The 26,103-nt window shown below is 41.3% G+C and overlaps 1 protein-coding gene across 1 annotated transcript in view; it reads left to right on the top strand.

The window, feature by feature from the left end:
• Positions 1-265: 265 nt before the first annotated feature.
• Positions 266-26,103, top strand: part of LOC133005436 (contactin-3-like) — a 34,406-nt gene continuing 8,568 nt past the window's right edge. Inside the window, exons 1-14 of the mRNA XM_061075108.1 lie at positions 266-320; positions 967-1,102; positions 4,488-4,663; positions 8,029-8,124; positions 8,845-9,048; positions 9,928-10,030; positions 10,375-10,559; positions 12,384-12,520; positions 14,148-14,277; positions 14,720-14,870; positions 15,493-15,620; positions 17,019-17,188; positions 19,856-19,973; positions 25,690-25,848. Of these exons, the coding sequence (XP_060931091.1) occupies positions 266-320; positions 967-1,102; positions 4,488-4,663; positions 8,029-8,124; positions 8,845-9,048; positions 9,928-10,030; positions 10,375-10,559; positions 12,384-12,520; positions 14,148-14,277; positions 14,720-14,870; positions 15,493-15,620; positions 17,019-17,188; positions 19,856-19,973; positions 25,690-25,848 (1,948 nt within the window). The remainder of the gene's footprint in view (positions 321-966; positions 1,103-4,487; positions 4,664-8,028; positions 8,125-8,844; positions 9,049-9,927; positions 10,031-10,374; positions 10,560-12,383; positions 12,521-14,147; positions 14,278-14,719; positions 14,871-15,492; positions 15,621-17,018; positions 17,189-19,855; positions 19,974-25,689; positions 25,849-26,103) is intronic.

Here is a 26,103-nt window from a genome sequence, read left to right as displayed (position 1 = left end):
ACGAAATAATATAATATTTCCTCTGCTGAACTTTACATTTCCTCTGTATGGTATGCAATTTACAGGCAGAATATTGAGAGTGGGATTAAAGTGTTTTTAAGTGTATTAAAGGTTTGCTGAGTTTGGTCTTTCACGAAATATATAAAAAAAAAAAATCTTGTTCCAACAGGTCAACAACAGGCCCCCGCCCCCCCTCCCTCGGAGAACAAGAGTGCCATTTCAAAGCTTATTGGATGAAAGTCTCATTTGCCCTTGGCTGCCAAAGATGACGCTGCTATGGAAACAGTTTCTGCTGTTATCAATCATTGACTGTCTGGCAGGTAAACCACCTTTTTATATGAGTAATGATTCTTTCAGGTTTGGACGTTTACAGTTGTGGGGATGATGGCTGAAGAGCAGAAAATCATGTCAGTGTCAGAAAGGATAGGATGGCCCCGGCTTAAAGGAACAATCCCCAGTATTGACTTCCACTCACAGCACATGCACAACACTCTCAATCTTATTCGTCACTCCCCTCTTATTGTCTTCTGGTCTTTCCTCCTCTTATCACCAGCAACTAGAAGAAGGTTTAAGTAAGACAGCACAATATCAATGTCAGTGCTGATATTTCAGCATAATATTTCCCTTCAGACCATGAGGACTCCTCTAAATCCAGACATTAAAAATAGCCTACGTATAATGTGCAACAGTTTAACAATGAGTAACTTAAAAGTATCATTTGTTTCTTTCTTCTTATTGCCATTTGAAAATGGATTTGTTTTTTATTAGTGAAAAATTACCATTTCTACATTGTAATTGGAGAGGCTATCCTGGTTTATTCATTGGGATACATTTGAACTTTGCAGCACCTCAAGAAACGTAATGTCTCACTAACCTGTTGAACAGAGAATCCTGTCGGTCTGAATCTATCAACGTTGGCCCCGTGTCTCGGTCTCTCAGCTCAGAGTGTTGTTGTCTCTCTGGCAGATTGTCTAGACAGTGGATCATATCACGGTCCAAGATGGAGGATGGAGCCAGGTGACTTGTTCATTCCCGTCGACTCCATAGAAGAAGAGGCCACTCTGACTTGTGACGCTAAGGGAACGCCTCCTCCACAGTACAGGTGAGAGCACATTCACATTAAAGTGTGTGTCTTGAATGACAATGCGATGCTTTGGGTTTGTTTGAAAAAAAACTAAAAACATTTTGCTTAGGAACCTTTCAAACTGAGTGAAGTGTTTCATAATAAGAGCTGCTAGAATTCAGGGAAATGAGCTTCAATGCTTCATAATTTATATCCGTTAGATTAGGAAACACTGAACCATCCTTAATGAAAAGAAACGACAAAATGCCGCCCAAGAATTCTTTGCAGCAGCTACATTCAAAGCGACAAAACCTTGAAGTTGCACCTGGACACAGCCACTAAAGTATAAAAAAAGAGCAGCTGTTTATTTCTGTTTAATTCTAATTCTCTAATTTCTCCACATATATTCCTCACGTTATTATATTATTTCAAAATTTCAGTCCTGTTTTTGGTTATTTCCTGTAGGCAAATAATGATAAAATGTCATTTGTATAAAACAAAAACAAGTCGTTGTGTAAGTGGATTTAGTCTGCACCTTTCCTAACTCCTTATGGCTTCTCCTTTGAATCTTTCCTTGAACTTGTGACATATTCCATCGGGGTCAAGGAATAGTGGTTAGGAAAGGAGATTGTTTTATTTCCCAACGCACCCTATATTTCAGGTTGAAAAAATATATTTATTTTCTAATTTAGAAATCAAGAATCCCTAAATCGGGATTATAAAATATCATATTCAACACCATCTTATTGATCATTTGTTTTTAATGAATGTGCAGCTCACTGGCACCTTCTCCATATTTTTCCACTCACTTACAGAGAGCCATTAATGTCACACTGTAAGACCTTTTGCAGGAAAAGTAACCTGTCGATTGCACTCATTAATTTGTATAGTCTTTAATATCACATTTATATTCAGAGAGAAAGAGAAATATAAATATATCCTTGATATTACCAACAGCCTTTCAGCTCCTGAGGGAAATTAAACCCCTTTTGAATCATTGGCAGTACTTAAAATGAGGTTTTGTCCATTCAAAGTTATATATATTTGTATATTCTTAATGTGGAATAGCTTTTCTCTCTTATTAATTTTCTCCAGAGTAGACTGAAATGCAACGCGCCCATTTGCTCCCTGTTTCGTCCGATAGTATCTAAGTGACTCATGTGCAGCATCTTAATGATGGCCTGCTCTTATAAAGATGCCATGAGACCGATGCAGGTTGCTAGACACCAGTTGGCACCAACACGCATTGATTACGAGTGTCTTTGGCGCTCAACAGTGGAATTACTGAAGCACAGAAAGCACAGATGAGCTGAGTGTTAGTGGTGGGGCGCACATACGCTCATTATCTCAGGCTTTACACATTCCCTGCCTAAGACCAGGTATTTCCATGTACTGATTAAAGGTGAAATGAGCATGTTTAACGTGGAGTCTTGTCAAACTGGCTGTGAGAGGCTCCGCATGCCCTCAGCACCTCTCCGGCTCCTCTCTTGAAGTGTAAATGGGCTCACACGGCTCCCACCCCATTCTTCTCTTTTCTCCCTTTTCCTTTTTCCTCCGCTGTCACTCACAAAGATGTGAGGCTTTCATAGCACACACACACACACACACACAAACACGCTGCGGCTGTGTTATAAGTCATGTGAAAAAGCCACATCTCTTAAGGAAAAGCAAGTTCCAGCGAGCCCAAAAAAAAAGGCGGTTTGAGTTTTTAAAAATCACAATTGAAGGTGACTCGACTAACCTTTACTTGACCTGAGGTGTGAAACCCCATTGGCTCTGGAGCCCGCTGGAACGGTCGAGTTAGTCTATGGTCAGATGGTCAGACAACATGTGGGGAAAAAATGAGTCTCGAGTGGAGTAATTCAGTTTCGGAACCGCTATACAATCAACTGCCCGATATTCAGAGCGCCACTGAGCAGCAGAGGCTCTTCGGAGTCGGTCAGAAAGAGGTGAAAACGGTGACTCACAGAATAAAGAGCTGAATGCGTACATGTGGACACAGACACCTAAACACAGGGCTGCTTGTATCACTAGCAGATCCAACCCTGCAGATATTCATCTTATAGGCTGTTGCTTAGACGTTATTACCTGAAGAAATAGCAGCATTGATCTCAACGCACACGAAGGTACAGAACAAGTGACCACCACGGGGCAGCAGGCCCCCATCAACATTCAAATGGTTTGGATAAATTCTGTTAAGAAATTATTCTGAAGGATGGCCACAATGGCGTTGGAAGGTTGGCCATTGTGGGCTTTTGTTTCCACTTCACGAAAGCACAACAGAAGAATATGGCTGGAGCAGAGAAATTGTTTTTTTTTCTTTTTCTGCTTTATGCTTTGAGAAAAAATGATGGAGGATTCTTGAAAAATGTTGTGTCCTTGAACCCATCAATTCTTCCATTTCTGAAAAGCATTTAAAAAGAGAGTGTGTGGTGGTGGCTGAGAATGAAAGTCTTTTCTGGCCGAATAGTGGGGCTTGTTTTAATCTGTGAATTAACCTCGTGTTCTGCTGAGTTCTTTGAGGCATTTTGTTGATTAAATGGTCAAATGAGAACCCGGCTGTGTATTCTAAAAAATTCATACGTGTGGGAAGGATGTAATAGAAGGTGAAGAAAATAGTAAAAACCATCCTTTGTTACCTCAGCCCACTGTTACCTCATGCCAAGTGCATATCTCTTTTCCTAATGAGAAGTCAAAGGTGCAGTAATGTCACATTATGTAGATATAATGTGACAGAGAAGAGGTGATTATAGTGAGACTGATGATGATATCGAAGATGGCTCCAGAACCTTGATCTTCTGTTTACCTTAAAAAGCAGCGGACGGCTTTGTGTGTGATACTCTCAGATTAAAATTTAATGATCCCTGCGGCGGGAGATGGAATAGCTGCTGCAGCAAATAGTGGTATAAATAAAGAAAAGAATAATAAAAGCAGGAAATACAGTGTGGAGAAGGAATTTACATTTTAAGGGTTATATAAAGACCAATAAAGCTAGAACACGCAAGTTAAACAAATGGCTCAGACGTGTGAACATTGCAGCGTTATGCATTACAGTGTTACGGATATACGGGGGGGAACATACAGCAATTAGGACATATACGCAGAGTATGATTGGAGGACATGTTGTTATATTATATTATACCTGCAGTTTATAAATACACCAGTTGACAAGGATTTAGGATTGTAAAAAAAAAAATAAAAGGTTGTTCAAATGCTTACTAGTATTTTTATAGACATCCATCTGATTATATTTCAAGGTACATGCATAAGAGAGAAGGAATTTCAATCCCTATGAATCCCAGCACAAACAAACAGTATATATGAGTTACTGCAGTAACCTCCTGTCACGCCACCTTGGTCGGTAGCGAGAACCGGACAGTGCCTTTTCCTGCGACTGATGGTGTCTTTGCCCCCCCCCCCACAGATGGTCACTGAATGGGACCCTCATAAATCTCGGCCAGGATCCCCGGCGGCGTCTGTCTGGGGGCAACCTCATTATAAGCAGCCTGGACCGTCAGCAGGATGTGGGGGTGTTCCAGTGCATGGCCTACAACACTGTCGGAGCCATCCTCAGCCGGAGAGCCAGTGTGCAGTTTGCCTGTAAGTCGGTGTCAGAGATTATACTCACTTGTTTTTCTAAGAAAAAATGTCTAGGAAGCATAAGTGCACTTACAAATAATGCAGACTCACACCAAACCGACAAGGTGGCATTTGCATTATTTATCATTGTGCTGCGACGGTGGTGTGAAACAACATTAAATGTTAAAGTAACATGTGAGTTTGACAACTGTTCTTTTTCTAATGGTCATACTTGGAAACCACAGACTGTGGATGAAGATGGACGACATGACAGCTCCACAAAAGTGAAGCCAAAACGTGTTGATCTGTAGCACATGTTATAAACCCCACTTCCTCCATGTTAGTGAATGGGGCATGGACCTATCTTAAAGGTCAAAGACGCGTCAAAAACATTTCCTCAAAGATGGTTTGGTTCATTTTAGGCAGTTCTGAGATCCTTCGCAGGATTTATCGCCAGCGGGTGGGGGTGTGGATGACACTCGACAGAGGCAAAAATGAAAAAGAAATAGAAAACAAATAACTCTAAAGAGCGGAGCCACACACACTCAGAGCTTTGGGAGATAAGGGCAATATGCTGTAGAGAATAACACGTGGCATCTGCAGCGGTATTAATATGTTACGTCCTGCCTCTGCCTGCTGCACCCCCCCTCACCTGAACGCTGCAGAGGATTCTGTGTGGTTGTGAACGCGTCTGAGGGGAGAATCTCCTGCTGCGTTGTGCGGCCGTGTCGGAAGTTAAGTTTGGTCTCAATTTGTTATTTGATGCTATAGAAAAGGTGATGATTGACAGCTGATAATGGACATTGGCTCCTGTGCAGACTCCAAACGCACAAGATGGCAGCGTTTGTATCCTGGATACTTCAGATTCATTTCTCGATAGTGGGAGGAAGTGGAGACGCATCGTCCATCTTAACATACAGTCTGTGGTGGTGTCAGTGGTGCTTCACTGGATGTACTCAGGGGGAAAGGAGTCAGCAAACCACCTAATAAGGGCTGAAGCCTGAACAAACATTTAGCAGTAATATCAATGAATAAGAGCTGCAGTGCGTTGCTTTATATTACAACATTGAGTTAGTGTGTGTGTGTGAAGACTCTGATTTCTGTCATATCAATAATCATCCATGGTGACACCTGCAAACATCCCCGATGAATAAAGAGCTGGATGCCTGTTATTCAAGTTCTATTCATTACGGCTTCTATTCATAGAGATAACAACAAAACATCTTTTCACACCCTCACTTCACGGTGCTATCTGGTAGACAAGCTTTGAAGAGGGCTGAGATTAGCAGAGCTCAAAAATACTGACTAATGATATTTAAAACACACACACACACAGAAGAACAATAGGTCTATGCAGAGGTTACATCTTTAATCTTCACAGCTCGCTGGTAAGAGTTTTTTGCTGTTCTTCAAATGATAATAACCCCAGTTGTAAAATGTCTGTGAATTCTGCAGAGTAACTTGTAGATAACCCCATTAGTTAAGTGGGGAATGTACAGTACATACATTATACATACTTTAACATGTACTAGAATCCACATGTAATAATATGAACACCTCAAGAATTCAGGGCTGGTCTGAAATGTTTATTATACTGTGGTTTAAAGCTTTCTCTTCCTCAGTGTCTGATGTGATGTTAGTGGATCATAATAAGTGAAGGCTACTTTCTAAATTTACAATAGACAATAATCAATTGTCACAATAGTAGCTCTCTCTCTCTCTCTAGCTTCTGGTCACGTTTTTATTTTCATATTAAAGTTTCGCCGTATACCTCATATTTGATATTATTTATATTTAGATAGATAGATAGATAGAGTACTTTATTCATCCCCGAAGGGAAATTAAGTTTTCATAGCAGCCGGTATATTTGAATACAATAAAATACAATAGAATAAAATTAAAAATATTGAGGTAGAAAGAATAAAAAACAGAAGCACAAGATAAAATACAATAAAATAGGTAGATAAGGTGCAGTGGCAAGATGATGGTAAAAGTACTGATGATATGATGGTAATGGTATTGTTAGACAAGAATAGTACAGTATATATAGTATATAATATAACATAATATATATTTATATATGATAGTAATTATACCAATATAAAAGCAGTATATGGTAATAATGGCAGTTATTATGTGTTCGAAATACTTTTCTGTGTTTTTACCTTGTTGTGTTATGACTCAGGTTAGGGTTCTAGCGTTAGCCATCATGCTCATGTGGTCACATGCTCTAATAGAGACATTCATTACAGCAGGGCTGTAAATAATAATCACATTCTGAGAGAGGTCATTTCAGATCTGGATAATGAGATATTACTTTTCCTTAACTGTGTAATTTGGGGCCGTGTCACCAACATCAGCTGTTAATTCCCTCCATTCTCTGTGGCTCTTTACCATATGGCGTGAGGTGTTGTAGCAGCACTGTACTTCTTTAGACTCTCTCCGGACTGTCATGATTTGAGGACAGGTGGTAACAGAAGTGAGTGGTGTTTGAGCATCATTTGCAAAGAATAACGTGGTAATTTGACAAGAATAAAGTTACATTTTCGGGGGATAAAGTCGTAGTTTCACATGAATACGGTCACAGTTTAAGGCTATCTGTCATTTTGGAGGGAAAATATCAAAAGATCATCCAATCATCTGCGTTAAATTTAGGGAGGTGGAGCATCTTGCTAAGTTATATAAACATCAGTTTCAGAAATAGTGTTTATTCTTTGTTTTCGAATATTAAGACATGTTTTTGTAAGATAACAACATTTTTGGGGGCTTTTATCTTTCTTGGACTCTCACTGTACTGAGTGAGATGATTGTAGCACAGGTGGTAAAAGGGGTGTTTAAGTGCGTTGTGGGGATCGGTCTATGGGCTTCATTTGATGACAGTACTTTCTTCTCCATGTCAGACTTTGTATAATCAGTAGTTCCTGTTTTAGGAACGAGCTCCATGTTTTGTCTTGTCTGGTCCATCTCCTGTACTGAAATACCCTTGTTCACTCTCCCCTGTGATTGTTTGTGTTGCTGTCGGTTGATGCTGAATTCCTGCTGTGCATCTGTTTTAACACAATAGATATCGTCATGTGACACAGCCCTATTCTTTTGTTATCTGCATGCTTCCCATGTCATGCAATTTATATCTAATGTCTCCTTTACGTCCTGGATGTGAGTTTCTCGATTCTATTTTGGTCAAATACTTTACAGAAGCAAAGCACAAGCTCAGTCTCTCAGTCTCTCTCTCTCTCTCAGGCATTGTAGACGTGTAATTCTCATGACAGTTTCCTTACAGGCTTGTGCCAGTGTTTTGCTGAAAGCTTTTACTCAGCTCGGCTCCTCTCTGATATGTGAGATCCGGCGGGGATCTCTCTTTTCATTTATTTTCTGTTTTCCCTCAGACTTAGATCATTTCAAAGTCCACACCAGAAGCGCGGTGTCAGTCCGAGAGGGACAAGGAGTGGTGCTACTTTGTGGAACGCCCACATCCTCAGGAGGTAAACTCGCTGGCCTCCGTCTGAAACCTCCAACACAGCTGGTTTTTAAAGTTCTAGTGATGTGAAGATTGAAGCATGTTAATCGCATATCATTTCCTTAATTGTATTTCCTCAAATGTATCCATTATTTATGACTGAGTATGAGAGCCACTCAAAGGAGAAGGAGATTTTGAGATGAAAGTCATTATTGTATGAGAATTAAGTCCTAATAAATATTACGAGAATAAATAAACGAGAATAAATTATTATATTACAACAATAAATTCTTTCTCTTATGAGAATAATTAGAATTTTACGTGAATAAAGATGTCATTTTAGTCATTTTTATTACAACTAGAAATGTGGAACATCTCTTTGTGTTATGCTTAAGTATTGGTTTCAGAAATAGACAACATTTTATTAAAATTACAACTTTGTTTTTGAAATACTTAGACATTATTTTTGTGAAATCACAACTTCATTGTTGTAGAATAATGACTTTTTCTTGTAATATTGTCTCATTAATCTGGTTATATTATGACTTCCTCTCAATAAGCCTACAACTTAATCCTTTTTATTACTAAAACTTGTGAAAATCACAACTTTTTTGTCGTAGAATAATAACTTTATTTTTGTAAAATTAGGAGATTATTCTATAAGTCTCAGATAGTTTTTTCTTCAGCATGACCCTAATACTCCGTTGCAATGATCAGCATCTGTGTGTTCTGGTTTGTTTTGCAGATCTTTCTTATGCATGGATCTTCAACGAGTACCCATACTTTGTTCAGCAAGACAATCGGCGTTTCGTGTCGCAGCAGACGGGAAACCTTTACATTTCCAAGGTGGAGACCTCTGATGTGGGTAACTACACTTGCGTAGTGATGAACAGCATCACAAAGGGCAAAGTTCACAGCTCACCTACGTCTCTGATCCTCAGGACAGACGGTAAGACGCCGCCTCTGTGCTGTGATGTGACAAGTCTTCCTTTCAGTCGTATATATTGAGGCTCTTTCCTTCTTAAGGCAGCTTTAAATCATCACAGTGGCTCGAGCGCTCTTTGTCCCGTCATGCTTTGCTGTAGTTGAGTCACCGAGTTCTAATGCCTGTAAGTTAATAGTTGCTCCTCAATGTAGGCCACCAAACAAAGCGCCCAAATCTCCTCTTGCTGACTTGGCTTTCTTATAATTCCTGCCCCCCTTTTTTACAAGCCTTGCTTGTGCTTTCAGATGAATTCTCAGGCCGGTTCTCAGCGGCCCGTTGTTCTATTCTCTGTTATGCTTTCATAGAAAGATTGAATAAAGATTGCCTCTGGAATGAATTAAACATAAGCCATACATCATTGGACCATTACATTGAGTGTTCTGGTGGCTCAACCAGTTAGTTTCCACTCAGTGTACTGTACATGTAGCTGAATAAATTTAAATCCCATCGCATCACTGTCTGATCCTGGCCATGCCTGTCTTCACTGAATACTGATACAAACAATAAAACACCAGCGGTTGGGAACTGCCCACTCAATCTTTGAGATAATAGATAAAAAGCCAGACTAGCTGAACAGAACAAGATTTCACATATACACTCCGTCTATTCCACCCGGAAGAGATTTAAATTATTCCTGGCTGCTGTTCACCACATTCTGGTGGCTGCAGACTAAAGTGCGGTACCGCTCAGGGTTTACCCGCGAGAGCATGTTAGCTCCTGTGTCTTTTATTTCTCCTCTGTTAGTTTTACAGTGTTGCTGTTTTGGTCCATAATGCAAACCATATTGCTTGTAAGTCATGCATAATAGAAGACTGAACAAGTTCTTGTGCTTCCTCTGCATAGGAGTGATGGGTGAATACGAGCCAAAAATAGAAGTTCATTTCCCAGACAATGTACCCGCCTCGAAAGGATCAACAGTTACACTGGAGTGTTTCGCCCTTGGGAAGTAAGCTGGATTCCTTGATGCATGATTTCAATCTTCTTCTGATTTTCTCTCCAGACGAGGCACTTTTAGATTTCTATTGAGTAAACTTACTGTGGCAGTTATATTTCTTAGAGTGTGGCATCAAGCAACGATTAGTCTGAAAGCCTGTGTGAGGCTGCTCTTTTTGTTGTTGGATTGGGTTCACATGAAACTATTCATCTGTCAAAATACTGTGAATCGGCTTAAAGCGCCATCACGCACTTTATTGCAGGATTATTACAGACACCTGCGACCTAAGCGGCAGTCTTAATAGTTCAAAGCGACTTGGATCAGGATCTCATCTCACTTCCTCTTGTCTCTCCCAGCCCTGTCCCAGAGATCACCTGGAAGAGGGCGAACGGCGTGCCCTTCCCCAGCAAAGTCAAGATGAAGTACTCCAATGCCGTGCTGGAGATCCCCAGCTTCCAGCAGGACGACGCCGGAGGGTACGAGTGCTTGGCTGAGAACAAGATGGGGAAGAACACAGCCACTGGTCGACTGGCTTTTTATGGTACCGACACCTTTGTTTGGATTTCTAAAGCTGTTATGAACTCCGTAAAATGTCCGTGCACAAGTTTTCTGGATTTTTTTCCGAAGTTAATGTCTGAAGATGTTTGTCTTTCACTTATGAGGAATGCACAGGAGATTGTCTGGGTCAGAAGCGTCACAACAACATGAACATGTCCAGAATATTCAGGCAAGATGTGGTGTGCGGGTAGATAAGGCATAAGGCCTGACATTGCCAGTAAATTCAACTGCAGAAATCATTACATTACATAAACATTTGCGTCTGACCTTATTACGAAAAATTCCTTGAATCTTGTCATCTGTCTAAGTTGACATCGTTATCTGTATCCTCTATGTGAATGGCTCCTCTTTATCACCCTGAGATATTTGTATTCCCAATGCGTTTAGTTTTTTTTTCACTTTTGCGTCCCTGGTGTGTTAGATATGTGTTGTGTTCTGGTAGATACAAGATACAAGATACATTTATTAATCCCACACACATGCACAGACACACTCATGCAGATGAGGGAAATTTGTCCTCTGCTTTTAACCCATCTGGTGAACACAGCAGGACACACAGAGCAGTGAGCAGCCATGTACAGCGCCGGGGAGCAGATGTTGGGGGAGTAAGGTGCCTTGCTCAGGGGCACTAGACAGTGGGGTAGGGAGAGTCCTCTTGGACTTTTGAACAGATCCAAGTGTTTTCTGCCACTAGTCCACCGCCGAAGCTAATCCCAGTTGTTTTCTTGCCTGATCAATAAGCGAAGGCTGCGTCGTGACCGAAAATATCCAATCAGCAAGCGGGTGTGAACGGATACGTCATCGATTTCCAAGCATCTTTGTTTGTACCTGTTTATACTAAAATACTGCGCCAATACAGAGCCAGCAGCGTTACCTGACTTCTCCATTGAGCTGCTCTTAAACTCCAGGCGTATCTGTACGAGAGTGGATGGGATTTCAAACGTGTGGTTGTAGCCTCACATCCACTCACTTTTCAAATGTTCGGAGCTACTGACTCGGACATTTGCGTTCTCACGTACTGCCCCATTCAGGAACTGAACTGTCGGTTCAGTGCAGTGGATGCTGGATTCAATGCCTCTGAATGTGACGTGATGAATTGTAATCTGGTGATTTGATCACATCATATCATTCTCCAGCTGTGTCTGACAGCAGTTTCCCAGCTGGAGAAGGACCATCACCTTCCTCCTGTATAATAAGATGTGTTGGTTTTAACTGTGCCGCGCCATTATTACATTTTTGGGCTCCTGCCTTTTTTTTTTTTTCCCTCCTCCTGAATTTATGAGAGAGGGAGAATGACACTTGTGAAATTGGAACTGATGGTATGACGAGTGCCTGCGAAGTGAGATGTGCTTATTATGAGCACAACTCTCTCTAGCCCCATAAAAAATTCCTGAAAAGCTGTCAATTTGTAGGATGCCGGTTGCAGGGAAGAGGGGCTCCGGATGGGGAAATCGACAGGGGTTATGTTTACTGTGTGCAGAATCAAGGTGACAGGTTGGGGGGGTGAGGGCTGTTGTCGGGTGCACTCCACCCACCATGAGGGCTTCCTGCTTTCTGCTGCAGCGCTTCGCTCTAATCTGGAGTTGCCACGGGGCGCCGACACATTTCAGTGATGAAACTGAGTGACACCTTACGTTCACTCCTCTCTCTCCAGCTCCTTTAAAGACAACCTCTTTTTATAACGCTCGATGATTTCCACTGATTTGAGCTGTCAGAATGTAATGAGATAATTCTGTTCCCTCACAAATCTGCCCTCCTGGCTCGTGTCAGATATTTCACAGGAGTATAAATAAATCTGTGTCTTCAGCCAAGCCTCAGTGGATCCAGACCATGAAGGACACGGCCCTGGCCATAGAGGAGAGACTGTACTGGGAGTGTCGAGCCAATGGCAAGCCCAAGCCCTCCTACACGTGGCTGAAGAACGGCCAGCAGCTTCTCTCCGAGGTAAATCACTGCCTGTCTTCTGCCACCCACCACTGATTCATTTTTAACGGCTTAATCTCCAGCTTTAGCTCATCCCTTTCGTTTTTTCGAGAGCCCGGCGTCAAACCCGTCGCTGTTTTTTTTTTCTCCCAGAGTGCAATTCAGAGAGAGATGAGATGAGAGGGTAAACATGATGCCGAGGTGTGCCGGTGATGAGACGCGGATGTAACTGTCTCTTCTTCTGCTCCACCTAGGCAGATTACACAGTTTTAGCGAGTGGATCAGTGTAGTCCCCAGGAGATTGCTCCATTTCATCTGAATGAAGTCAGTGGTTGTTTTTCATTATTCATGGTGCATATTTAAGCTCCTCCAGATTTAGGGACAATGGGCTTAATCCACTGTGAAAGACACTGTATGGAGCAGCACACCTTACTGCAGACCACCACAGCTACTTGTCGTCTTGTGGGAGATCCTGCTGCCGTGTCTTATTGTCTGAGTGCTAGTTTAATAACGCTCAGAATGTGACTGGTCTTTTGATATATAAAAACAAATATAACCTGTCTGACCGTGTTATAAAAAAAATATGTTTTTAAATGTCATTCTTTAATTTGGTTTTAAGGATATTTTCCATCCTGCAAGATTCAGAATATGAATATTTTTTGTTATATATTATTTTTGCCATCAAAAGGCCAAGTCAAGGAGGTTTTGTTTTCATCTGCAGAACCCATTATATGTTGATGCAGAGCTAGTGGCTGTATTTCACTTTCTTCAACATCACCAGATCAGATTCCAACATTTTTGTGAACTTCTCATGAAATAATGAAAAGATCTTTATGAATAAACATCAGGCGTGTGTAGAATATTTTAATGAGGTGATTTTTACTCAGTTTCTGTTTGGTCATAACACATTTTTGTGTACATTGTACTTTTCTAATGGAATACACAATATGGTGATAAAGTGGCCAATCAGCCTGAGTTATGTGCTCTCTGAGTGTGCTTCTAGTTTCATCTGTGTGTTTGTTTGTAGACAACATTACACAACAACATTTTAGTGAAGATCCAGGATTTTTTTATCCCTTTCTTCACCATGTGTGTTTTTCAACATTTCTGTAGATTTCTCAGAGAATTATGTGTTAATCTTGATGAAAATGTCAAATCAAAGACAGATTTATGGGGTTTGCGTTAACGAGATGTGCATTTTTGTATGAATCCAAATAAGAATCTTGGTCAAGTGGATTCAAATGTGGTTCCGTAGGGGTGAGGGCTTTTTTCAAGAATAATGTTTAGAATAGTTTAATTAAAATGGATTTATAGAACTATGAAAGGTTTCAAATGTCAACTCCTCGAATGGAACACCTCAAACTAAATATTTAATAGATCAGGATCCTAGATTTATCCACACACTTACTCAGATTTGAGTTGGAAACGTAAAACTATAAAGGCTATTATCGTGAAACCAAAAGTAAAATGTGTTTTGTCCACACGATTAATTCCCGACAACATAATCCTGATTCGATCTGCACCTATCGACAACACCTCTAACTCAACCGAATAGTCGTTGAGCTTTGCCAGAGGATGCTGAGTGAAGCAAAAGCTGCACCCTTAAGTCCTTGGCAATAATTGCTTTCTTTCATCCTTTTCTGCACAGGGCAGGATCCATGTGGAGGACGGAGTCCTGTCAGTGTCCGCGCTGACACTGTCTGACGCCGGCATGTACCAGTGTGTGGCTGAGAATAAACACGGTGTCATATATTTCGCTGCTGAGCTGATGGTTTTAGGTAGGATGGCATTTATCTCTCCCTTAACTCCTCATGTCATTGTTGCCAAAGAATCTTAAAGGTCATCTCACTGTCATTCTGAAAGGTTGTCTGGATTAACGGATAAAAGGGTCAGCGAGAATCATTTTGTGGGGTCAAACACATTAAAAAAAGAATATATATATATTTATTTGTGTTTATTTTTTCTGGGGGGGATGTAGTGACATATAGAACAATATAAACGACTTTTTTACAGTAAAACCAATAAAAGACATTATATTCATACATAAAAAATGAGTTAATGTCTCAGCAGTGTTTTGATTTTATTTTTATGTAATTCCAAAAATCCAGAATGTTAAAAAATGTCTGGTTGGATTACTTCACGATTTGATGATTCATAGACTGAAGTTCACTCCTGTGAGAGTTGCTGCAGTGCTAAAGTCCGTTTCGTGTTTCCCATCAGCCTCTCCTCCAGACTTCACAGGGAACGTCCTCAGAGCTTTGCTCAAAGCCAAGGCAGGAAGTACAGTGACTTTAGAGTGTAAACCTCAGGCCTATCCCATCGCCAGCATCTTATGGAAGAAAGGAAACCTGCCTATCCACACCAACGACAGGTGAGTCATGGCCGAACTGAAAAGTAGCTGGAGATTCTCTGAAAACCACTTTAAGAATGTTTCCCAAAAGACTGGTGGATGTTCAAATTACTGATGATAATCTGCACACAAGGGCTACACGCTGATACTATTTATCTTGCCTCTTCTTCTTCTTCTTCTTCTTCTTCTTCTTCTTCTTCTTCTTCTTCTTCTTCTTCTTCTTCTTCTTCTTCTTCTTCTTCTTCTTCTTCTTCTTCTTCTTCTTCTTCTTCTTCTCTTTCTCCTCATTTTCCTCTTCTCCTTTATCTCCTTTTCCTCGTTCTTTTTCGTCTTCTTCTTCCTCTTCCTCTTCCTGTTCCTATTCTTTTCAGTGTGTAGCTGGATGTACACGCATGAACAGTTCAGTTTTTTAATTAGGTTGAAATCAGAGCATGGGGCATTTTTTATCCAAACTCTTTTAAAACTTTATTTGCTCTGATTAATATTCACTGCACAAACACTCGCAGCTACACCACTACGTTTCCGTGAGCATGTAGAACACTGACATGCAGACACATCCAGAATCAGCAGTGCAGATAAAGCGCCTCCTTGTATGCAGACGTGAGATTGTGAACTGCTCTTTACGTTTCTTACCCTCCTGCAGGATCACACTCTCCCCAGATGGAACGCTGAGGCTTGCCAACGTGAGCAAGTCGGACGCGGGCAGCTATACGTGCTTCGCTCGGAATAGATTTGGCATGTCGAGCACGACAGGACGGCTCCTCGTTACCGGTGAGCTCTGCTGTTAAATAGCTTAGCGTTCCCCACTTAGTGAGCTCAATTTATGGCTGAGTATGGATTAACACCAAAGAGGGAGCCACTGCATTGTGACTTGAGTCCATAACTGGTGGCTGGAAAACATAAACAAACTTTAGGTTTCGCTTTGAGGGGTGCGTCAAAAGTTTGGGAAGCCTTTATTCATGAGAGGCCCAACATAAAGTCGTTGAATAATTGAGTAACATCCTTAAACGTTTTTCCATTGTTTGTGTATTGTTCACCAAAGCTCTACTGCAGCGTGCAAAAAAAATAAAAAATCTTTCGGTTTATTTTTATATTGAATAGTTCTGTCCGGCTGCATTTTGCTGAAGATGCAATAATACACATGAATGGTGTTGGAGAAAATTCTCGGATCATTGTTTCCCTCAAAGCCGTTGAAACAACCAATTTACTGCAACAAATAAAATTGCTCTGGATGGAGGCGATGAAAGAATGAGCTGCTCCAGACTCTGTTATTGTATTGAGTGTGTTTCCAGTGATGGTTGAGTGTTCTCCTGGATTCTTATTGGCTTTATTTATGTGTCAAACGCTGTTGTTTGCAGCTCTGTCTGCGCGGAACAACATTTTTTTTTTAATTGTGGACGTATTTTTCAAGGTCAAAACGCAGCCAGCGACACAAAGCCACGATCCAGACGTGGATTATTAATGGCTTTAGAAGTGAGGGGACTCTTTTTACATGTATGCTTTACTTCCTTAACAGGGAATGTAAGGTAAGATGAGAGAGTTCAGACCCTCTTTCTTTGCGCACCGTCTTTATTCAAATCCAGCAGATTCATTATCTTGCATTTTGAGGCACAGAAGACTTAGTCCAATGATTGCCGTGGTAGACTGTGAGGCAGTGCTCCTCATTTTTGTTCTGGATGCACAGAAGAGCCCATTACATGACGTTTTATCTGATCCGCAGTGTATTATAATTGCTATCAGGAATTCAGAAGATTACTCCGGCTGTGTCAGCCTGGAGTATTAGTCCACTTTAGCGGTGGCAGGCTGCATGTTATCACATAAATTCCAATAAGACTTTCATGAGACCTTCCTTGGATCTCTATAAGGGCACTGTATAAAGTCAAGTTATTATTATTACTATTATTATAGTGTTTATTATTATTATGATGACTATAATTTATAGAATTACTATATGCCGTAGATAATAATGCCTGCCCTCCACTTACTGTATTACAGAACACTTTCCTGTGTTCCAGCTGGCGTTGTATCACCCGTCTGCTTCTGTTTGAGAAACTCAGCAAATGGCTTCTCATCCCGTCGCAGCGAAATGTCTCATGTTCAGTGTGAGACTGACAGCCGCCTCGTCAGAGATGACTCCCTCTCATGGTTTTTTTTTATCCTCTGGTGCAGATCCAACCAGAATCCTCCAGGGGCCTGTGGACATGGAGATCATCGTTGGCGAGAGCATCGTGTTACCGTGTCAGGTCGCCAGTGACCCAGTCCTTGATGTGTCATTCTCCTGGGCCTTCAACGGACAGCTCATCGCCAAGGGAGACGGTCACTTTGAGCTCGTGGGTGGGGTGAGTGACCCACCGTGGTGCTTCTTCAGGACGTGTGAATGTGCAGTTAACACCTCCCACCATCTTTCATCCCAGCCATTTGCTAAAAGGGACAGCTGGAAGAGAGTTTGACTGTGACTAAGGGTACATTCATACTTTCCATCTTAAACACCTTTCAAGTTGACTGGAAAACAGTGCGCCGATGTAAACAGGGAACAAAAAACAGCAATGATGAAAAGTAAGAGAAGGGATTTATTTTTTAGGAATGACAACAAGGTGAAACTGTTACTGACAGTAATACATATTAAACACCAAAATTAGCAAAGACACAGCTAAAAATATCGATATTCTCTATTTGCATATCTCTGTCACGTTTGACGTCACTGGAAACAGAGGAGCTCTCTCGCCTCGCTGGCTTTCCAGTGCTGCATCTTTCACATTATGAAGAAAGAAAAACACTGTTTTCCGAAGATGGGAAAAACATAACAAGTTCAATAACGTTATGGATAATTAGGTGCCAAATGCCCGGAAGTGCAATGTGGGGGGAAGGGGGGTAGCTTTTTCAAATTCAAAATACAGTTTACGCACCTTTTTATGGAGGTTTACTCCCTTGTTATTGTCCAATTTTACTGAGCATTATATGACAGTTTGGAGCACCTACCCCCCCTCCCCCTCCCATCACTGTTGCTTGGCAGCCCACCCCTCCTCTCCCGTCTCCTTAGTGTACGGCGCTCGCTGCTTGCAGATTCTCAAAGTCCTGTCTCTCTTGCAAACTGGCCGAGTTTCTGTCGGTCCCTCCATTCTGTGAACAGCTCCATGCGGTGCAGCAGCTCGTCAAAATGGGACACAGACATAGAATGGACTTTCCCCTTTTAACATCCAAGCACCGATAAGCTGTTTCTGTGATGTGAGACGCTGTAACCAGGGGCAACAGAGGGCTGTGTCATTGGGCTGAGTGTGTAATAAATGGTGGTTGCTTGTTTATCAGTTAGCCAGCGTTGCGTGAAGTTTGAAGAACTCATCAGGCTTAATCTCTAAGACGTTGTTATTAGCCGCATTGATCTATCTGAATCACATGCTCACAATTACATCATAAACTTAATTTTCTATTACATTGGCTCGACATTATCTTGGCTTGGTGTATGTTGTTATGTGTTATTTTTACATGTGCAGTCTTGATCTAATGGAGTAGATATATAACGTAACATGCAATTACAACACTCAAGTAATGTAGTCCCTCAAATTTGTAGTAATTGAGCAAATATATACCTAGTTACATTCAATCATTGTTTACCCCATACCAGTACAAATAAACAATACAAATTAAATGCTAATGTATTGGTCTATATGACTTGATTTCAGTTGTTTTAGTCTCCTAGTCTATATATAGTATATGGGGGACTGAAGTTCACCCACCTATTTAATAAACAGGGCCAGCAGCGTTTTTCAAACTTCTTAGTGTGATATAAAAGTAAAATCTAGTGGTGTGGATGTAGCCTAATTTATCCTGAAGTTGGTGTGACACCTTTCTTTTGATGTTGGAGGGATAATAAGCTGTGGGAATCTGTAGCAGGAACTTGTGGGACATCATTCAGTCCCTCTAAGCCTCCAATTGTACTTTTATGAATGAAAGCATGGCGACCTCTGTGTCAAAATCCACCTCCTACATCCAAATCCTGATGCAGGTAATACGTTGCTTGCTCAGCCATTGTGACATGTTGTCATCTCTTCGAGTGCACGTCTCCTGCTCCAGCTGACGCCTTATGAAGAGATCTATTTTTAATACTCGGGCTGGTCTTGAATTCTTTTCGTATCCCACTTTGACATAGCCTGCCGCACGGAGAGGGGAACACACATCATTAGAGGTGTCTTTTGAAAGGAATGGCAGAGCCCCAAATGACAAAACGCTTTGAGAACACCCTCACACCCTTCAAGATTAACCATTCTTCCTGTGCGCGCTTGACTGACAGTGTTCTTATCTGAGAAGAAACGCCTTCCCCCAGAAATGCTGGAATGTGCCCAGTCCAAAGAGATTATCAACTTTACTTTGCTGCTTCAAGGAATTTAATTTCCATAATTAAACCATGCTGGTTTCGACTGACACATTCGCCTGCCAATGCCAAGAGAACAATTTCACCACTAATTTACCATTTACTGCTTACGGGTGTCTCTCAGAAGAGAATATAGAGTGGGCCGTTTTCACTCTCCAATCAAGCACACACCACTCGCTGAACACAGTAACACATATTTCTGCCGTTCCTCGTAATAGGTCTTGAAGGTCGTGGCAATGAACTCTGAGAAAATGCAAAAGAAATAGCCGAGGCCTTGTCAATCACAGTGGCTCCGTTAGCTGCATACATTTGATTTGATTTCCAGCCTTGATCCTTCTCATCTGAGGAACGGCTCCGTGTGACTCGCTCTTATTCAGAGATGTTTCATTGTGTTTGCTTTAATGGCTTCGACTTCAAGAAGGGTCAAGATGTGTATGGAAAATGTCTTTTGATGTAACAATATCTAGCTTTCTAACACCATGCCTGGTTTTCTACACTTGGCGAAATAACTGCAGGATGTGCAAACGGTTGTGGCGCCGCTATTAACCACATTTTATGTATGCTTCACTACCTTCTTTGATAAGCTGTCACAAGGTCTGCCATCATGCTACTTACATCTTTCTCTCCTCCTTGGTAGCGCACAGCGGGAGATCTGATGATTAGAAACATTCAGCTCTACCATGCCGGGAAGTACATCTGCGTGGTGGACACAGATGTGGAGAGCCTGTCAGCTGTGGCTGTATTGATTGTGAAAGGTAAGAAAAGCCCTCTGCTCTGCACTCACTAATTACAACAGGGTTTATAGCCAGTGTTGCTGATTGGGCCCCGCCTCTGAAAAAAGGATCAATTTAAAATACAGACTTAACGGTGTAGTACTCGGTTGGTGTAGCCACAAAACATACAATAAAAAAAGATTTCTGGAGATATATGTGGAGACATTGTTACCTCCACAAAGGGGGACTTGCAAAAACTACTAAGCAGGTATCCATGAAATTGAAATGGAAAGGTGGGGCACAACCCAGGAAGAACCCATTAAATTTTGAGTAGTACGAGTAGTGGTATTTTTTTTTTTCACTTTCTTTGACATTGTGAGATTTTTTACAATTTTCCTCTCTCAGAGGATATTTCATGGATCTTGATGTTATAAATCTGACATGTTTAGGGGACTGATATCAGGGAGATCCGTGCAGACTCAAATAAAAATCCAGATCTAGTGAATTTAAAAGCGGTTTCGTAAAGCTCAGTTCACACCACAGGGTTTTCAGACAGATTCGACACTCAGCTACTACTTCTGCAAGTTACAGATAAAAGCCACTGATGGGCTGGCAGCTATGTGGGAACTCTTCAAAGACGTGATCAGAGGGGCTCGCCGACACGTTCCTGACGTGTCACAGACTCCTAGATTTTCAACCTGCTGGAAATCTAGCATATCTAGATTTTTTTTAACACTGCACATGTCTATAATAAGGCAAATCAAGCAATAACCATGTGTGTGAGAGACAGGGTAACACACACTGAGTGCAGCGCAAATTAACTACATCGGGCTGGGATCAGGTTCGGGCAGCAGAATAACTGTTAGGTTCAGGTCGGGCTCCTTTAGCTTTCAGGGCGGTTCGAACCAAAGATCTGGGCCTGAGCTGCACTCTTGTTTTTTTGACGTCCACTAAAGCTTTTCACCTCCTCAAGCCTGATGTGTCATTCTGAGCAGGAAGTGGATCAGTTGGATTCCGTGTGTTGTGGTTTAACGTACCAGTGGCTGGTTTCTCCTGGGGGAACATTGTTTTGTGTGACCCCCACCCATTGCCAATCATGTGGTGTGAACTCAAAACCACTGCAAGACTCCTAAACACAAGACAGCAGGTCATGTAACGTGAACTGCAGAGCGATCTGAGCGCTCTGAAAATGTGGGAACTCGGCTTTAGAGGACTGTTGAGCGAAGGTATGCCTTTCTATTATGAATACGTCAAGTTGTGTCAAGTTGTGTCAAGTTCACTAACAGTGCAGACAATGTTAACTTAGGTTTTTTAAACTCAAATGGGTTTTCTTTCAGACCAAAAGGCTTTTATCCTCATGAAAATCACACCACCAGACTATTACCAGAACTCACAGGATTTATGTCCTTCTTATTCCCACCGGTGGCTGTTTGATTATTTCAAATTGCTTTTCTTTTCTTTTGCATTGAGGGATGCGTGTGCAAGTGAAAGATTTGCGAGTAATGTGTGAAATCACAGGAATATGAGCTGTGAGTGTTTAAGAAGGTGTTCTGGTGTTCCTTCTGTATCTCTTTTTTAATGTACAATTTTCAGTGTGGCTGCGGTGTGACAGATGAATGTTTAGAAGCCTGTCTGTGCTCGCTCATGCAGTTTGTATGGCTCCGGAGAGACGCAGTTGCAGAGAGCTGCATCGGGCAGAACAAAACCGAACAACTTGTTTCAGGGAGTGGCAGGTTTGTGCAGAGTGAGAGGTGGGATGTTCGTGCCGTTGATCAATACGCCGAATAGCCCAGCAAATTGACACCACGTGTGTTAAATGCCAGATGAGGTGAGGGATGATTTTGGTGTCAGGATTTGAAAAGGTTGGATCCATATCTTTGTCTTGTAGGGATACTTCCCAGTGATTCAGTCTGGCATGTTGGAGATCTCAGGCAAATGGCATTCATAAGCACTCCTTCCCGAGCGGCTGACGACTAAGTGGAAATGACGCCAGTTCTCCAGCAGAAGCGATATCAGGGCCCTGGAAATGGATTGCCCCGGCATCGACTGGAGAGGAACTTGTCCGTGACTCAGACTGTGCATTATTTACACTCCCTGCTCACGACAGCTGTCATGAACGTCTCATTGCTCGGATCGAACAGCTTCAAATGTTTGGAGCTGGGCAGAAAAAACAGCCATGCAGGGTAAAGAAGGAGTTTTCTTCATCACAAACGCAAACGTCTAACCAATGGACTGTGGCCACATGTCGATCAACAGTCGGGTCACTATCCAGTTTGTAAACCCCCACATACCTTTATACCTATGACCCATGAAGGATACGGGTTAACACTCAATGTTCAGCATCAATCTCAGAAAAAAACTGGATTTGAACAAGTAAACAGTAAACTATGTAAAAATACTGCATTGCAAGTAAAAGTCCTGCACTTTACTTAAATTACAAGAAGTGAAAGTACCTGACATATTATTACCTTGACCAAGGAGTTAATAATAGGTTTGTTTATTTGTAAAATAGATTATGCAAAAACTGCTGGACAGATTTACACGAAACTTGGAGGAAGGATGTGATGTGCGTCAGAAACAATGCAAAGACTATGACAAAAATCAGACTCGTGTATAGTGCTAATATCTATCAACAGGTTTGATGTGGATCAAAATAAAGGGCTAATAACTATGGCAAAGTTATTGTCGTTACTAGAATGTCAATACTGATGAATCACTTTGGAATTTTCATGTCACATTAGTAGCTGGTGGAGGTTGAACTAGTTTTATCTTCTTTATTAACTGTCAGATTAGTGCGGTGAGTCCAAGCTTTGGGACTTAGGGCCCTCATAAGAGTCACATAATTCATGGATCTCCTTTTATAATTAGATGTTAGAAAATATAACTTCTTTTAACGGTATTTAATAAGAACAATTTCATATATTTATAGTTATTTTTGATGTTTTTAACATAGAATCTTACAAATGTGAAGTAACTAACAGTCGGTGCAGTATTTTCCTCTTAAATGTTAAAATTGGATGAAATGGATATAATACCCTTTCGACCACTGCCGGTGGCACAGTGTCCCTGTCCCTGGTGGGATAACGGACAGAAGAAGCTGTTTTCATCTGAATGACTTTAAACCAGAGAAACTCTCCTTTGTTGTGTGGATTATCAACGGGGACGCTGAATTTAGAAAGAGATGTTGCTATTGATTTCTTTATAAATGTCATTTTTCAAAGCTGTTAGCAGCACAAACAAAATTTCCACCCTCTCCCATTTCTCTTGACGTGGAGAAATTTCAGAGATTGATAAACTTAAAAACGGGACAAAGAAAAGAAAAAATATCTTTGCGGGTTTATAATTCAGGAGGCAGGCGATAAAACCTTGAAACAGAGTCCAACTTCACTCATTGGTCGCGTTTACTTGAGCGCAAACATGAAATTCGAATACTCCGACAACAGTGTGAATAATGCAGGACTCATTTACCTGTGATAGTGATTATGTCAGTGTGATTATACCTTGGAGGGAGTGTGAAGGCAGGAACATACAGTCCATAAGATCCCAATCGTAATAGTAGCAACTGTTGTTGTTGTTGGCAGTAGACACATTATTGCAATGATGTAAAATTAGCCGTGGCTCAGTAATCCTGCCGGGTGCTATTTCCGATCCCGTTTCACTCGGCTCCTCTCGTCGCACTGAAGGTCAATAATAATCGCTCCTGATACAAAGACTCTTGAGTGATCAATCTGCAGGGTTCTTGTTTTGTTTTTCTAAAACAGCTGCAGTGGAAAATGTTTTGGAGGCCCACTCCATGACGGCCCACAAACACTCCACCACTGGACACCGGTGGTTTTGGAGAAGGTCACTGTTGTGGTTAACATCATGGCCATTCACTTTCAAACCACTTGGCGAACACTTGTGGTGGTTTGACGGCTGCATTGTCATCATCATCATCATCATCATCATCATCATCATCATCATCATCATACACACGGAGACACTCGTCACAACTGCCAGAACGACAACGTGTTTTTAACATTGTTATTTCATCTCTTTCTGTTTAGATCTGCATCTGACATGTTAGACAGCACCTTTAACAAATGAGCCTCATATTCAGTTCAGATCAAAATAATATTACTATTGTAAGAAAATCACAACACAGCCAGATTCTCTGTGCCAGCTTCACAATAACAGCCCAGACAGCCAATCCATATTAATAATAGACTATTTGAACACCCTCAAGACACTGACAGCTCCTTTTTACCTCTGCCACGCAAATACAATTAAGAGGATAAGAAATTGATCCTTGATTGTGTTCCCCATGATTACTTATGTATTAATGAGGCCAGTTTATTAAAGTTTTTTTTTATTTTTTTTTATCAGGAGCTGCTAAAGAGTTTTACAAAGATCAATATCTCTAAAGCCAAAGTCCAAATGTATGTGGGCAGCACATTCAAGAAAAAAATGTTCCACAGTCACTTGTTACATTTATACCACAGATCCTGCATGAACCATCAATACAGAATTCCCCGCACGCGATTCCAGTGCACTTATTGTTTATCAAAATAATCATTTATCACTTTGATAATTACAATGGTTCTCCTCCAGATTAGAAAGCACTTCAGAGCCAGCGATAGTGTGAGCAGAGCAGGGGGCGGTATTATTCTGCGGGCTGTCTCGCTGCTCTCTAGTGGTCTATTATTTCTGATGAGCTGACACCTTCATTAGAACAGGAAACAGGAGATGGGGCTAAAGTAAACCATCACAGCAGTTAATTGGCAGGATAATGAAAATAAATGATAAAGCTCTGGTTTTCTTCGGGGCTAGGAGGTCTTTTTTCATGTTTTACCTTTTAATTTGACTCCATGCCCCCCCGCTTAGTCTGGACTGTTTCATCGATCACTTACCGTGGAGCCGCCTGAGAAGGAAGGATCACAAGTTGGGTGAATGTTGGAGGATAAATCTTGAATTATATTTTCATTCCTCATGAAGGACATAAGTTCACATTAAAGTCAAAGCTTTTTAAAAAAAATGTTTCTCTTCCTGTTGCTGTGGATTCGTAAAGAAAGGATTTCAGCTAATCACAACAGACTGTAGGAGCAGGCCAGTTCAGGTAGAGGGGACAGTCATTGGCAAGAGGGATTTTGTTTTCATGTTTTCTGTCTATCAGTACATCCCATTATTGTGAACACAAGATCGCCTCAAGGGAATTGCTTCAAATTTGCTACAAACTTTAACTTGAACTCTAGGATGAACCAATTTGATTTTGATGGTCAAAACTCATGGTCGCTGTGACCTCACAAAATACATTTGGAACCTGATATCTCAGGAATACCTTCAGGGAAGCCCTTAGGTAAAGTTATTAGGTTTTGGTGGTTAAAGGTCAAAGGTCAGTGTGACCTTATGAAACAATATTTTTGGGGTTTTGTAAACTCAGCATCTCTAGAACATCATGAGGGAATTCAAAAGTCTGCCTTTAGGAAGTTTCTTAAATTGTTAACCACTTGTGACTTGGACTTGACTTGGAAAGATGAATTGATACGATTACAGTTGTGTAAGGTCACAGTGACCTCATACGAACTGGAAAAAGAAAATGTTAACTGAAGCCACAGTGGATGGTTGGGGCCTTCAGCTACAGGGTGGTAATCCGAGAATTTGATGCAGAAATTATACACAGTTAAAGCTTTAAACTCCAGCATGTGCAAGTTTACACATTTGCATCAACATTTTTGCCGCTGCACGAACCTCACAGTGTGTGTTTGTGTGATTGAGCCAGGCCCCCCCAGCCCACCAGACTCTGTGACGGTGGAGGAGGTGACAGACAGCACAGCTCAGCTGACCTGGAGCCCAGGCAGAGACAACGGCAGCCCCATTGCCAGTTACCTCATCCAGACCAGGACCCCCTTCACTGTGGGCTGGCAGAGGGTTCACACAGGTACGCAACCCTTGAAGATGAATTTTCCTTTTACAGCACAAGTGACGTTATCCAGATAATTCATAGAGCCCCTCAGGGATATTCACTTATTTCTCTTTTCCCTTCAGCAGGGAGAGGTTGCAGGATTTAAATCGATATATTGTACATTTCCATAGACAAACCCATCTGTCAAATCAATGTAAAGTAATAAAGTGTGGTTTATTGCGTGTGGGCATTGTAAATGGCCCACAGTTATCCAAGGCAATTTATTTTATA

Source organism: Limanda limanda, chromosome 7, assembly GCF_963576545.1.
Source record: "Limanda limanda chromosome 7, fLimLim1.1, whole genome shotgun sequence".
Taxonomy (NCBI): Eukaryota; Metazoa; Chordata; class Actinopteri; order Pleuronectiformes; family Pleuronectidae; genus Limanda; species Limanda limanda.
The sequence above is the reverse complement of the archived record's forward strand: the minus strand, read 5'-3'. Positions and strand labels throughout refer to the sequence as shown.